General features: G+C 47.3%; 1 protein-coding gene across 5 annotated transcripts in view; it reads left to right on the top strand.

The window, feature by feature from the left end:
- Window positions 1–15,130, top strand: part of wnt5a (wingless-type MMTV integration site family, member 5a) — a 23,272-nt gene extending 8,142 nt beyond the window's left edge. For all 5 annotated transcript variants that reach the window (XM_063208926.1, XM_063208925.1, XM_063208928.1 and 2 more), the window contains exons 3-5: window positions 1–120; window positions 8,419–8,711; window positions 11,657–15,130. The exon at window positions 1–120 is cut by the window's left edge and continues 128 nt beyond it. In XM_063208926.1, the coding sequence (XP_063064996.1) occupies window positions 1–120; window positions 8,419–8,711; window positions 11,657–12,115 (872 nt within the window). In that variant the 3' untranslated portion in view covers window positions 12,116–15,130. The remainder of the gene's footprint in view (window positions 121–8,418; window positions 8,712–11,656) is intronic.
- Window positions 15,131–15,736: the final 606 nt, after the last annotated feature.

Below are 15,736 nucleotides of genomic sequence, written 5' to 3'. Positions count from 1 at the left end.
AGTATATCGGCGAGGGCGCCAAGACGGGCATCCGCGAGTGCCAGTTCCAGTTCCGCCACCGCCGCTGGAACTGCAGCACCGTCGACAACTCGTCGGTGTTCGGCCGCGTCATGCAGATAGGTAAGGCAGTCCTAACTTTTGTGACATTACATGAAATTACACTTAGCTGACGCTTTTATCCAAAGCGGCTTACAGTTATTTAGGCACAGGGTATTGGTTACATTGGCTACTGGGGCAGTGTGGGGTTAGGTGCCTTGCTCACGGGCACCTCAGCCATGGAGTGCTGTAAGGAGTGGAAGGGTGGGATTCGAACGTACAACCCTCTGATCTGAAGTCCATCTCCTTAACCACTAGGCCATGCCTGCCCCCTAACGTGGCACAGTTATGCTGTACCATACAGTACACACTCACCGGCTCACTTGCAGATAGGTATGATTTTGGGATGTTTGCACAGTCATAAACACTCACTGACTCACTAAACCACTTGCTCATTCATTGATTCACTTCCTCACTAACAGATACAGTTGGTAGGTTTTGGGATGGCTGGTCAGTTTCCTTGGCTGCCACAGTCGTACACAGTCATTGAGGCAGTGAGTCAGTGAACCACTAGTTGAGTCACTCATTCAGACACTCACTGAACTCAGCTGACACTCAACTCCCTTAACGATGGGTCGGTTTTATTGGTTGGCACAGTCCATACACAAGTCATTGAGCCAGTGAGTCAGTGAGCCACTCATTGAGTCACTCGTTTGCACTCTCATTGATGCACAACTCCGTCACAGATGGGTTCACACAGATATACTGAGTTCAGACGCAGTACAAGTCATTGAGTCCATTGGGTCCACTTGTTGACGCACCCATTCGTATACGCTCATTAACAGATACATTATGAAGGTTTGGAGGGATTCTCTTAGGTTGGCACAGTCTCATGAACCACAAGTCATTGAATCCATGAGCTACGTACCTGTTGACTCACTCATTCTCACATGTACTGATTCACAACTCTGACTCACTCATTCTCACATGTACTGATTCACAACTCTGACTCACTCATTCTCACATGTACTGATTCACAACTCTGACTCACTCATTCTCACATGTACTGATTCACAACTCTGACTCACTCATTCTCACATGTACTGATTCACAGCTCGCTGGCAGATGGGTTGGTTTGCACATGTCATCCTGGCCTAGTAATCATACACAGTCAATGAGTCGGTCTCTGACTCAGCCATTCACATCACACATGTATAGACTCACCCATTCACACACACGTACTATCTCACAAAGTCCCATGTAAAAACTCACTCATTCACACAATCTATATACACTGTACGGACTAGATAGAGAGTACTGAAGACTACACACACACACACACACACACACACACACACACACACACACACACACACAGATGATGACTGATACGAAAAGCGTTTTCGGAGCACCTTCATACACCAGACAGATTAGCAGTCTGACTTCTTGACAGAGGTCTGACAAAAGGCTTTCATACTCCATTAGCATTGAAGGCTGCCTTGATGCTTTGCCAGCCAAATATCTCTCTTTTTCTCTTTCATGCTCATGGATATGAGGCTGTTCACTTCTTTTTAGCACGTTGTCTTTCTTTGCACCCCCTTGTCTCCCCCTTTTCCATTTTGATTTTTAAATGCGAGCATATGTTTCCATTCTGTACTGCCGTCCTCTCATTGGTCATTAATGCAGCACTCTTCTCTTCTTATTGGTTGTTTGTCCTGTACTTCTCATTGGCCATTAGTCGTGTCGATCTTGCATCTTCCCTTTGCGTGTATGTTGTACAGACACAGAATCGTTTTTCTTGTGAGATTATGTGGCCAGTGTGTGGACAGCTTTGCAATTCCCCATCTCACGCACACACGCACGCACGCGCACACACACACACACACACACACACACACACACACACACACACACTCACTCTGTCACACAGACACACACACTCATTAGAATCCATCCTTCTGCCAGTAGCCTCCTTTTTGGATCAGAATTAGATGTCATCCACAATATCAATCTCTGGCTGAGGCATACAAGGGAATGGAACAGAGTGGATCTGATTGGAGGGAAAGAGAGAGGAGGGTAGTTGGTACGTCAGGGTGGTAGAGGAGTGTCGATCAGTATGTATTAAGTATCAATATTAATTATGTGGAACCGGTCTAGCGTCAAGCGTGCGTGTAAGTTAGCTGCGCATAGAATCTTCGTTCGGAGTGCCGATGGTATCTAAGGGATAAGACTGTTGGAATCATGATCTACAGAAAATTAAATAATCACAATGTCAGCTGCACCTAGAATCTTCGTTTGGAATGGCAGATTTCACGCCTGCGTAGCGACGTGTATCTTGCTCACTAGTTTCTGGTGCAGTTGGCATGGTTTTTACAACTTCACATGCAGTAATAGATAAAAAAAATACCCTACCCTAACGGCAGGCTTGGTAGAGGCAACTCTGTCTTCAGTTATGAGTTCAAGCCACCGCCTCGCCATTAACGTTGTGGAAGTGGTCACCTCGTTAGCCATTATCCCTCATGTAGAGGAGGAGGGTGGAGGCTAGTAGATTAGTATTGTAGAGGAGGACAGATCAGAGTAGAGGAAGGTGCATCTTACATCACGGTAGGGGGGGCAGGCGATTTGGTCTGGTCCCCTTGACCCGCATCATCCTTGCTGCTTACAGGGACCTGAGGTTTTGGCTCTGCCGCGTGGCCATGGCTCTTTTTGGATCAGGCCCGCTGTGGTCAGCAGGATTTAAAGGGAGATTAATGGGAGAAAATTGCTGCACGGCCGCGGCCAACAAATGGCCCTGCTCTGCTCAGTCTCCTCAGTGTGTGCGTGTGCGTGTGTGTGCGTGTGCGCTTGAGTGCATGTGGCTATGGAGTATTTGACACTGCGTGCGAGTGTGTGTTTGCGTGCATACAACTAGCGAGTATTTGTGTCTGTGCATGCACAACATGTGGACATGTTTGCGGCTATAGATTATTAGTGTGTTTGTGTGCGTGCGAGGGTATGACTGGCCTATGTTCGCACGCAGTGGTTCCCTGGCCGGTGGTTCATCCCAAAGCCCAGTCAGGGGGGGGCATGCCTCTCCATCTCAACCCCCAGACCCCCACCCGCCCAGTACCGGCCCTCGTCTGAGCCAGACACGGAGTGGCGTAGGACCGTGTCTGAGCAAATCCTTGGCCCCTTATCCCCCCCCCCACTTCAATCCTGATCTCCATTCTGACCCCCCCGCCCCGCCCTGCCCTGCCCCCACCCCATCTCCCTTGTTTTAATGCATAGGGCCGCACATGGAACTGCTCATTCTTAGCAGCTGCGGTTAAGGAATAGTTTTATGGTGAGGTCTTGCGAATAAATCAAGTGCGGTGCTCCCTCAAAATGGCTCGTGCCTGACACTGAGAATGGTGAGTAATTGCGTTTCCCCCAAATTTATGCCTGCCCTGTATTTAGAGTTAATGCAAGCACATCCAGCATGCCTCGTCCGGCCATGGGCAGGGCAGGACTGAATACACACACGTGCGCGCACACACACACACATATACACACACACACGCACTGTTTTCCCAGCGCTCTTGCCAAAGCCAAAACATGGCCGAATTACGTGATCGACGTACTGTAGAGTCTCTCCGATCGCCGCACGCACGGCAAGGTAGACTACGGTACCTTACGGTAAACGCTGGCTGTTTTTTTATTGGTGTTTGGGAGGAGCTGGTTATTGGTGGTGCGGTGATGTATTTTCTATGGGCGTTCTGTGAGACGTTTAATGCTACCAGATTGGCTCTTGTAAAGGCGGCTTAGCGGTGGCATTTATGGCTGTTTTTCTTTTCAAGTCTGCAGTCCCGTACACTTCGGCTCCTGTAAATAACCAGAGCATTTTTCACTGGAGTGCATTTCAGTTTGCCTTTTTTTCTCTTACTTGTTCTTTTTTTTTCCCCTTCTCCTCCTCCTCCTTTCTTTCCATTCAGAGGGCTTTTGGTTAAGTGGTAGCAAAACCTTATAGACTCCCGAGAAAATGTTTCGAGGAGAGTGAACCCCACCCCTTCTCCCTCAGACTCGAACTCGTACGTGTGTGTACAATATTCATGTCATACAAATGGGACCTGAACTAGTCCCGTCTCTTCACGTTCACGTTGTTATGGTCATTGGATGTGTGGATTATTTTTATTACTGTATATAATTTAATATGCTGTAGATATACTAGACTAGAGTATACAGTATATATCATACAATAAACTATGTAGCTATATTATGTGTGTGTATGAGTATCTGTGCCTGTGCGTGTGTGTATTTGATATTTATGTATACGTGGTCCCAAACACATGCGTTTGAAAGCGTAATGAAGTCAAGAGAGGAGGCTGGGTGCCAGCCAAACGCACTCGTGTGCAAATGAGGCTGGAAATTCTGGCTTGCCCTGCCACCACCGACTGCTAGGGTTGGTGCCCATGATGTTGGTAATGTATACATGCAGTTTACCCCCCCTCCCCCTCGCCCTCCTCCTCCTCCGTGCTTAAAGGTACCCTCTCCCCGCCAAGGGTTACCGTGCCATGGCACTCTCTCAAAGCCGTCCCACCCTTCCCCTTTAAGAACACCCGTGTTTACATTCGCAAATTCCTCCTGAGGGCATATAGCTGGACTGTATTTTAAAAGGCTGTCGAGCTGTTGGTTGCAGCGCGTTCGAGGTGTAGGATTAAGGGGTGGGTTAGTGGATGGGGGGGGTGGGCGTATGGTTGGGTCTTTGAGGGGAGTAAGTCTTCATGAAACAAGTTCCTTTGCTCGCTCGCTGGTTTGTTCATTTTGATCCTCGCTGGCGAGTCAAAGTGTGTGTCCCTGCGAGTGTGTTTGGCCCTTGCTCGGCATGTCAACATGCTTTCTTGCAAATGCATCTTCATAAAACAGGAGGAGAGAGAGAGAATGAGATGGAGGGATAGAGGGAGAGAGATGGAAAGAAAGAGTGAGCGGGAGAGAGGGAGGGAGGGAGGGAGGGAGGGAAGGAGGAAGGACTCATATTTGGCTTATTCTGGTGCCAAGAAGCTATTTGGCCCTTAATAGTGTAAGGAGTCATCTATCTTCACTTGTCGGCCTGATGGATAGGCGATGTCCAGGGAAGAGGCTGGGGGATCTGGCAACAGCATGACCAGGTTGGCAGGCCACACCGCCTTGAGGATGGAGGCCGGAGACTCCTACGGGGGGGGGAGGGGGGTGAGAGAGGAGGGCTTGTGAAGAGGAGGGGGGGTGGGTTTGGCAATGGAAATGTAGGTTTGTGGGTAGAAGGTTGTGGATGGTGACGATATGCTATTGTGGGATGGGGGGCAAGGTTATGGCAGTCGGTGGAAGTTTTTTTGGGGGGAGGGTGATCGAAGGGCAAATGGGGAAGGGGTGAAGGGGGACAAGGTAGAAGGGTACATGAGATACATTATCTAGATGAATAGGAGGGGACAAGATCAAAGGAAGATTTGAGGAGTAGGTGGAAGGGGTGAAAGAGGACAATGTGAGGTGAATAGAACGGTGAGATACGTGATATAGGTGGATAGGAGGGGACAAGATCTAGGTTTGGGCAGTAGGTGGAAGGTGACAAGTTGAGGTGTATAGAAGGGTACAGGAGATGTAGGGTCTGGGGATGGGAAATGGGTGCAGTGTCAGAGCGGGCCGAGGACAGCTTGTCTGTCGACAGCTCCGCTATTAGGCCTGTCTCCTCCGACGAATCCCAAACGGTAAAAGAAAGTAATAACCTTTCCCTCTTTCGTTCGTTTTCTCTTTCTCTCTCTCTCTCTCCTTTGGCTGGCCCTCCCATACGAAAAAACCCTTCCCATCTGGATAAGATTCATTCACTCACTCCCCATTCGCTCACTTTCACATACTCTCTCTCTCTTTCTCTCCTGCTCCTCCTCCTCCTCCTCCTCCTCCTCCTCTCTCTCTCTCGCTGATACTCATTCCCTCTCTTTATTTCCCTCTCTCTTCTCCTTCGCTCATTCAGGCGTACTCCTTATTCTGGTATTTTCATCTTGGAGTCTGGTTTCCAGGGAGAAGCATACTAAATTTAAGAGACAGGTTTTCAGTCTGTTTATTTTGTTCCCCTTCTTTGGCAGTGTTGACCTTTGTTGCCTGCTGACTGGACTAATGTCTCAGTGCTGCTTCCATTCAAAACCCCCGCTCCCCTCTCTTCTCTTTTTTCCTCTCTTCTTTCATATTTTCCCTCCACCTCAACCCCCTCCCTCCTCTCCTCCATTCTGCTCTCCTCCTCTCTCCTCTCTTCCATTCTCCTATCGGTCCAGAGTGTGACAGCAATGATAAGTAGGTCCCGCGTACGGGGGTTCAAACGAGAGACTATTGACCTTCAATTCAGCGAGGATGGCGGTAGTAGCAATGTGTTTTTATACTGTATTCGTCAACCCTTTTTCCCCTCCCGCTCTCCTTCTCTCCCTTTATGAAAAGGTATTAAACTACAGCAATAGTGTGGTGTCTCGTTTCAGGATGAATTGTTGCACACGCAGGCCTTGGCCACCAGAGGGCCAACTTTCACCCTGAGGCAACACTTAGCTGTGAGGCCCACTCAGGGCTATACTTCCGTACAAAGGCAAAGTGCAGTAACCACGCCAACATTGAAACTGAGAAAAAGTTTTCCAAGGAGCCTTCCTTACGACAGATCATGTGGAGAGGGAGTGACTGGTGTTGGGGTGCTGTCTGAGTGACTGAGGAGGGTGCAAGCTTGGAGGCCTTTTCCTGGGAAAGAGGTGGTTTTGGGGGGGGGGGGCAGATGGATAGGGCAGGAGGTCAAGCTTGCGGAGTACTCCTCGCGGGTAGTGAGTGGTAGTGGGATACTCAGGCCAGTAGCCAAGGTTGGGGCATGGGGATCTCCTCCAGGAGGAGGCCACTTCCTACTCATCCTCCTCCTTCTTCTCACCCTCCTCCTCCTTCTTCTCCCTCTCCCTCTCCACCACCTCTTCTCCCTCTCCTCCTCCAGGTGTTGTGGGTTAACCTGCTGTTGTGCACCGTGGCCAGTGGCCTGCTGGATTTATTGGCCACAGGTCTGCTGCCATGCATCCACATGTATGGAGCTGCAAGAGCTGACTAGCCTAGAGTAGACCAGAGTAAAGCACAGTACAGCGTATCACAGTACAGTACAGCGCAGCAGGGGTGAGTTTCTCGAAAGGGAAGTTGTTAGCCTGTTAGCAACTTCGGTAGTTGCCAATGTTAAAATGCATTGAAAGCAACGAAGTAGCTAATGTAGTAAGCAACTTTGGTTTCGAGAAATTCACCCCAGCACAGCACAGTACAGTGCAGCAGACTTGGCTTGGCTTGGCTTGGCTGGGCTGCCTCCCGGTGCCTCTATTGCTGCTGGAGCCTGGGTCAACTCAGCATGAGGGTAGCCCACGAACATGCATGCATCTGTAAGTGCAGCGAACGCTGCCAAGGTGCTCCCCCCCTCTCTTTCTCCCTTGCTCTCGCTTCCTTCTTTCTTTCTATTCTCTCTTTCTTTCTTTTTTTCATTTTCTTCTCTCCCTCTGTGCCTCTCTCTCTCTCTCTCTCTCTCTCTCTCTCTCTCTCTCTCTCTCTCTCTCTCTCTCTCTCTCTCTCTCTCTCTCTCTCTCTCTCTCTCTCTGGCTGTGTGCGTTTGTGCTCACTCTCACGCTGTCTTGCCTGCTCATGCGTCTGTAAGTGTGGTGAACACCGCCAAGGTGCTCCTGCTTTTTTCTTTCTTTATCTCGTGTTTCTCTCTCTCTCTCTCTCTCTCTCTCTCTCCCCCCCTCTCTCTCTCTCTCTCTCTCTCTCTCTCCCCCCCTCTCTCTCTCTCTCTCTCAGTGGCTTGATGTCTTGATCCATGGTACTTGCCCATGCACAGAGTTGGTCCACCCTTAGTTCAACTGTACGTCCCGTATGACTCAGCCCCATACATTAACATTACCCAGTAAATCACTACCTCCATCCCCACACACACACACTTATATATGTACAGTATACATATACACAGATGCACACACACACACACACACACACACACACACACACACACACACACACACACACACACACACACACACACACACACACACACACACACACACACACAGACACACACACACACACACACACACACACACACACACACACACACACACACACACACACACACACACTGGCTATACCCCACAGCCTACATACATACGGCTCCTCTCCTCTCCGTAACGACTCAAGGTTTCCATCTGACCTCGCTGAAGCTGATTGAGTTTGAAAGGCCTTGACGCTCCGCCAAGCCGTGCATCTGTATCCCCTCCCCTCTTCCATTGGCTGATTTGTTTGACTTGGGGCTCCGGCCCCCTTCTCTCTTTCCCTCCCTCCCTCATCCCTCTCCCCCCCCTGTGTGTGTGTGTTTGTTTGTTTGCGTTCCCCGCTCCGCAGGTAGCCGGGAGACAGCGTTCACGTACGCCATCAGCGCGGCGGGGGTGGTGAACGCGGTGAGCCGGGCGTGCCGCGAGGGCGAGCTGTCCAGCTGTGGCTGCAGCCGGGCGGCCAGGCCCAAGGAGCTGCCCCGCGACTGGCTGTGGGGCGGCTGCGGCGACAACCTCAACTACGGCTACCGCTTCTCCAAGGAGTTTGTGGACGCGCGCGAGCGTGAGAAGACCTACTCCAAGGGCTCCATCGAGAGCGCCCGCATCCTGATGAACATCCACAACAACGAGGCCGGACGCATGGTGGGTGGAAAAGTGTTATGCTTTGGAAACATTTTCTTTCTATATTTGATATTTGTCTCTATTTATGAATCCAATGCAGTTCAAGTTCTAAGAATCAACGCCTGGATGGGACAGTAAATTGCTTTCTATTTTTGAGATTTTTATGAATGTAATAGCGTCGAGTTCTAAGCCGGGCATCGCGTGGGTGGACCATTTAATGGTGCGTTCCAAACCCAATGCACACTATCGGGACACGGGACTCCCCCTACCTGAGTTATTCAAGCTCCCTCCTCAAAACGTTCCAGGCAGTTGAAGGGGGAGTTTGCACAACCATAGCAACCGTCATGATTTAATGGCCGAATGCACAATTTTGAAAGACAAATCCTCCGAAATGACATCTAGTTCTACCGTATGTTGTAATGTTGACACAATATCATGCCATAGCATGAAGGCGATGTTGCATTAAAACATTTGTGTTTAAAACATCCGTACACAAAGAGAAATATAGTTTATTGCTTATTGATTGTTGATTGATAACGGTTCCATGAGTACCGCCATTATCCTCTGATCTCATTATTTGAGGTGGTTGCGTCGATTTCCCTCCATTCGCTAGTAGGAGTCCCATGTCCCACTAATTTGGTTCAGGCCTGGAACCCACCATAAGTTCCTTTTTTCTGAACAATAACCCTCCCCCTCCACTGACCAAATACAGTAAATCTCTCCACCATAAATGTGCAACAATTAGCACCCTGTTTTCTTGTCCAGAACGACAATTTTCAGTGATGCATTACAACATTTGCACCACAGATATTCTTCAAGTATTTAGGGGAGGGGGGGAAACAACAACAGAGAATGTGGTGAAGGTGTTCCCTAGGGAACGACATCAAGGCATGAAGTCAGACAATTACGCTCTGGACTGCATTATCCCTTCAAAAGGGCCTATTTAGATATGACATTTGGTGCAGGACAAGGTCTCGTTATTCTCCAGAAAACAAGGGCTCGAGGGCACGGTTGCACTGTCTTCCCATGCATGTTTCTAATACATCAAGCCCATTTAGCTGTCCTCTGTGAACATCCTTGCCTTGGTTAAACTGCATGGGTGTGATTGAGTGGTTCATTGATTCACTTTGGTGTGCGTGCAAGCGTGCACGTACGCGTGCACATGTGTATGTGTGTGTTCGCACAAACACGTGTGTGTGTGTGTGTGTGTGTGTGTGTGTGTGTGTGTGTGTGTGTGTGTGTGTGTGTGTGTGTGTGTGTGTGTGTGTGTGTGTGTGTGTGTGTGTGTGTGTGTGTGTGTGTGTGTGTGTGTGTGTGTGTGTGTGTGTGTGTGTGTGTGTGTGCCCCCGCCTCATAGCCAGGGCCTTGTGCATGTTGCTGCTGCTGTTCTCCATCAGAGAACAGTCTGGTAATGAACAGACCATGTGTGTTAGTTAGCTACAACGAAACAGACCATCCATGCCAGATATCTGCGCTGTACATGAGTTGCATTTCCTCCGCCAACTGTCTCTCCTGGCAGGCAGGCAGGCAGCGTCTCTCGTCTGGGCTCTGAATGACGTTTGGCTGGTGGAGAAACATTGCGGTAGGCATATAGCCGCAAGTGGGACCCGGTATGGTAGAATAAATACAGCTTATTGTCTTCCAGGCAGCCCGTGGTGAAAGACTTGCATGATGGCTTGACACGTAGGTCTGTGAGATGCTTATCACCACTCTGTAGACAAGAGGCAGGAGAAGTGAGTGTGTCTGTATCTTTGGAGAACAGAAAGAGAAAGAAGAAAGGAGAGGAAGAAAAGGATGAAGAGGGAGGGTGGATTTTAGGGCAGTCTGATGTTCATCATATCGCTTCTCATCTGCTTAACAGCTCTGTCTCGCCCTCGTTTTTTTCTCTTTTTTTTGATGTGGGCTTTGATCTCAAGGATTGGGAAGGTTGTCCGCTAGATCCAATCGTGATGTCTCTCTCTCTCTCTCTCTCTCTCTCTCTCTCTCTCTCTCTCTCTCTCTCTCTCTCTCTCTCTCTCTCTCTCGTTTTTTTTTCTCTTCAAGTTACCCATATGATTGAATCCGCCTCAAAGGGAAACGTGGAGACAGCCAAACACTTGCCTCTTTTTTTTTGTTCGCGTCCATGTTCTGTTCTCTCCCCTATCCTTGATGTAAATGGGCCTTAACCAATCATACAAGTCCTCGGAACATATGCACCCCATAGCAGGCCATCTCGCATACAGATGCAAATTGATTTGGCAGATCTGCTCTACGTCTTCTCCGCAGCCTACTTTATGAATGCTGTTTTTCTTTTTTAGTTCGTTCTTTTTTTTCCAGTTTTGTTTTTCTTCTGAAGGCGGTATGTCAGTGTGCATGTTGATGTGAACATGTGTCAGAGCTTTAAGATGTTCAACATGTTTATGGAGCATGAAGCATGTTTTTTCCCCTCTCTTCCTCTCGGTGTCTTGTGCGTGTGATGTATTGTGCGTGTCGTGCTTCTCTGTAAGGTGTGCTGTGCCATAAATCCTCCAACATTCCAGAGGAGGGAGCCCCATCACTAACTTGCATCCCCAATTTCTATCCCTTTCTCTCTCTCTCTCTCTCTCTCTTGTTCCCTTCTCTCTCTCTCTCTCTCTCTCTCTCTCTCTCTCTCTCTCTCTCTCTCTCTCTCTCTCTCTCTCTCTCTCTCTCCCTCCCCTCTCTCTCTCTCTCATTCTGTCTGTCCCTCTCACTCTCTCTCTCTCTCCCTGTGTTTCTGTTATTCACCCATCTCTCCTTTTCCTCTCTCTGATGCTCTGAATCTCATTCTTACACTCTGTCTCTGTCTCTCTCTCTCTCTGTCTCTCTCTCTCTCTCTCCCCCCTCTCTCTCTCTCTCTCTCTCTCCTCTCTCTCTCTCTCTCTCTCTCTCTCTCTCTCTCTCTCTCTCTCTCTCTCTCTCTCTCTCTCTCTCTCTCTCTCTCTCCCCCCCCCTCTCCCTCTCTCCAGGCGGTGTCGGACCTGGCGCACGTCTCCTGCAAGTGCCACGGCGTGTCGGGCTCCTGCTCGCTGAAGACGTGCTGGCTGCAGCTGGCCGACTTCCGCAAGGTGGGCGACCTGCTGAAGGAGAAGTACGACAGCGCCGCCGCCATGAAGCTCAACACGCGCGGCAAGCTGGTGCAGATGAACAACAAGTTCAACGCGCCCACGGCCCAGGACCTGCTGTACATCGACCCCAGCCCGGACTACTGCATGGGCAACAAGACCACCGGCTCGCTGGGCACGACGGGACGCCTCTGCAACAAGACCTCGGAGGGGATGGACGGCTGCGCGCTCATGTGCTGCGGCCGGGGCTACGACCAGTTCAAGGCCACGCTGGTGGAGCGGTGCCACTGCAAGTTCCACTGGTGCTGCTACGTGAAATGCAAGCGCTGCTCCCGCGTGGTGGATCAGTTTGTCTGCAAGTAACGGCAAACGCAGCAACACAACAACAACAACAACGACATGTACTGGTGCTCTCTCTCGCTCTCACTGCCTCCCTCCCTCCCATCGCTCACATGCTCCAAAGCCACGTGTGTTTGTCGTGCGCGTTCCGTGCACTTATATAAACACACACACACACACGACGACAATGATGATGAGCATGAGCGAATGAACGAGAGAGAGCGGGATTGACAGTGTGTTGAGACGGAGAATGACTGAGACTATGGGGAGAGATGGACAGAAAGAAGAAGAAGAAGAAAAAAGAGTGGAATGGGGATAGGAGGAGGAAATAACAAAAAAAACACGTAGCGGAGAGATAAAAAAAAATAACTATATAAATTATATTTATAGATTTAAACAATTATATCATTTTTCAAAAAGACTGACAGTTTGTTTTTTTATTCCTTTCTAAGTAATAGGTACAAGATCTAAGTGTCTTCCAAAAAAGAAAACTGGGAGTATCATTGAATATTTATTTTCTCAGATTTGTTTTTTTCCATTCTCTTCTGGCTCTCCGAAGTGGAGTTTAAAAACACACTAGTGCATATATAGAATTGACCAGGCTGTTTTCAAATGTGCCTTCCAGTTAGCCTTTCCAGGAGTCGAGTGGCTCCATCTCCTCGAGTAATGAGAGCCTGCACATGTAGTAGAAAGAGACGGAGAGGGGGAGAGAAATGGAGTGAGAGAAGGAGAATGCGAGAGAGAGAGAGAGAGGGAGAAAGAGAGAGACAGCCCACTTGCGTCCCATGGTGCTCATCAGTATACGGGACAAGCCCTGGTTCCATGCCAGTTTCCAGCAGCTCCCAGTGCACGCAGACACCGGAGGCCGATCTGCAAACACACACACACACACACACACACACACACACACACACACACACACACACACACACACACACACACACACACAACCTCTATTACCCAAGCCTTGGTGATTCCTCAGACTTGCCTTTCAGTGCCTCCTCTTCCTCCACCTCCACCTCCACTTCCTCTTGTGCCTTTTAGCCCATTGAGGAGACCTTGAGCTTGTCAGCCAAACAAGCTGGGCTTCAGACCGCTTCAGCTAGATCACTGCAAATGGTATGGATCAGTCATGTTACGACACTGGACAGTAGACGAAAGCCTTGTTTGCCTTACGTACAAGTGAAAAATATGCACACTCTCTTTGTTTGAAATACTGTAAGTACTCCGAAATTTTCCTAACGCTATCGTCCAAGACAAGCAATCCCCCCCCTCCCTCTTGCCGATTCTCCTTTGAGGACAGTTTTATGCCATACATTGTATGCAAATCACTGAGAAAAAAATAGATTTCTGGCTATGAGATCAACCATTTGATTTTTAGCCAAGGAGTTTAGCTGTAAGCAACTGGACTCCCTCTTAGAGATTAAGAGTCTGTTCGTTCCTCAAAGGAGGCATCCTCAGTTTCTGCCGTACGTAAGGGGTGTCAGAGCTCTGGAGATGACACCTCTCGCCACGTGAACATGTTGAGTCGTGTTATGTCAAGGTATGAATGAGAGCCGTTTGTGATTGCACTTCTGTAGAGAGACTATGGCTACTCTGGTATTTATGAGCAGTTAAATTTCCTATGATGTGATGTCAAGGCTGAGTGGTATCTGGCAGATATTTGATGCCACAGTTGCAAGAATTTGTCCAGTTGCTTACAACTAACCCGTTGGTTGAATCCTCAGACACATTGATACTTTTTTTAAGATTTTTATTTTTTAAATGTAAAAATAACCAAAAAAATGCCCACAGATGTTCTTTTTCCAGCAAAGGTTTTAAGTACATTATGCACTTTCAGATATTCGAGATTCCATCCGCTCTGTAGACCTTTTTCCAAGTTGATCATAATATAGCATATTTTACTCTAATTTCCATATTATCGCAGATATCCAAGGAACATATAAGATCATAGTTAAAATGGTTTTAAATATATATGGGCAGTATCTTTTGGTTCTTTTGTTTTTGTTTGTGGGTGAAGTATCCCATGTTCTGTATATACTTCGTCTAACCATGCAATCAGTAAATTGTATGTACCATATTTATTTCACAGCTTATCCTCCTCTGTTAATAACCCCATAGGATTATTGTGTTTTAATGTGCTGATGACAGTCGGATGGAGAGAGCCCACTTTCTATGCAGTTCACACTCTGTGGTGTCGTGTTGGTCCGTTTTGTGGTGGTTTTGTCAAAGGGAATCGCGCCATTTCCTCCTACGAGATAAGTTATGTTCATGTCACATGCAAGCTGTAGCTATGTTCACTTTTTGTCCACCCCAACAATGCATTTTTTTTTTCTTGAACAGTTAGCGTGAAGTCACCGGTGTGGCATTATGTCAGAGTCCAGTTAAAATTGCATAAACTTGGCAGCCAAATTTTTTCAGGAACTGTTATATATTTTTGATGTTGTTCTGTTATTGACTTCACATATTCCTCCATGTCCGTTAATCAACAGTGCTAACTTCCCATTATCAATCCAACCAGTATATTTATTATCCTTTATGATTTAATTGAGACTTGGAAAAAATGTTTTTTTTTTATTACTGGTTTTATTTTCTTTTTCTTTATTTTCGGTGAGAAATTGTGTGCGCCAATGCATTTTACACTACAATAATAAAAAATGAACATAAAAAAATGCTCACCATGGTTCCAGCGGTCACAAGCTGTCTGTTACACTTACCCAGCTCATGCATCTAAGTGGACTTCACTCTGCTAATAAATGTCCAGCCTTAAAAGCTTTTTAAAAAAATAAAATAAATAAATGTGTGTATATTTTACTGAATCCAAGGTAATGAATTTGACATTTTTCTATGTTTGTACAGAAATGATTACGGTAAGATTTGTCTGTATTTTTATATCCTTTTTGTTGTTTTGTTTTGTTTTTTTCTGACTTATGAAGTGTCTGCCAGTGACCATCTCTGAGACAGTGATTCTCCTACCTTTTTTAGTATCAACAAATCTGAATCAAACATCTTCAACAAATAAATTTATCTGGAATCTTCTGTGGTGTCTTGCTATCCTATCCCTATCCCTATGGCTGCTCTATGAAATCGGAGTCGGAGTCTTTTTTCGTTTACAACTTAATGACTGAGCATATTTGAATAGCCGTGACCACTGTGGTGTGTAATAGTGCCGTGATTCATAGCTTCCCTGAGGTTTGCCTTTCAGGGAGAAATGCCTGCTCAAACCTCTGATCCTCAGAACTATTTTCTAATAGCTACAATTCAGATTGTCAGGCATTGAAATTTACAGTCAAGGATGGTTTTGTCTCAAAGAGATGTTTTTTTTCCAGTTGCATGTCAGCATTTCAGTCGTGCTTTTATTTATGTCACGCTACAGACAATTTGTAGAAGCTGTTTTTAAAATGGTTGTATGCACATAGTATTTTTCACAAAGATTTTTGGGTATACTTTATTTTACTGCCTCTGTTAAATTAATTGGGCACAGTGTAACAAGTAACAACTTTGTAGCAACATTTAACATGTACTGAGGGTTAGGGTTATGCATTTGCCGTATAGGTAGTACAAAGTATTACATGTTGATGCATGTAGATACACTAAACCGATAGCGTCACCTAATTTTTTCTTGTTTTGGAATATACATTTACA

The sequence above is a fragment of the Engraulis encrasicolus genome, chromosome 10 (assembly GCF_034702125.1).
Source record: "Engraulis encrasicolus isolate BLACKSEA-1 chromosome 10, IST_EnEncr_1.0, whole genome shotgun sequence".
NCBI lineage: Eukaryota > Metazoa > Chordata > Actinopteri > Clupeiformes > Engraulidae > Engraulis > Engraulis encrasicolus.
The sequence above is the reverse complement of the archived record's forward strand: the minus strand, read 5'-3'. Positions and strand labels throughout refer to the sequence as shown.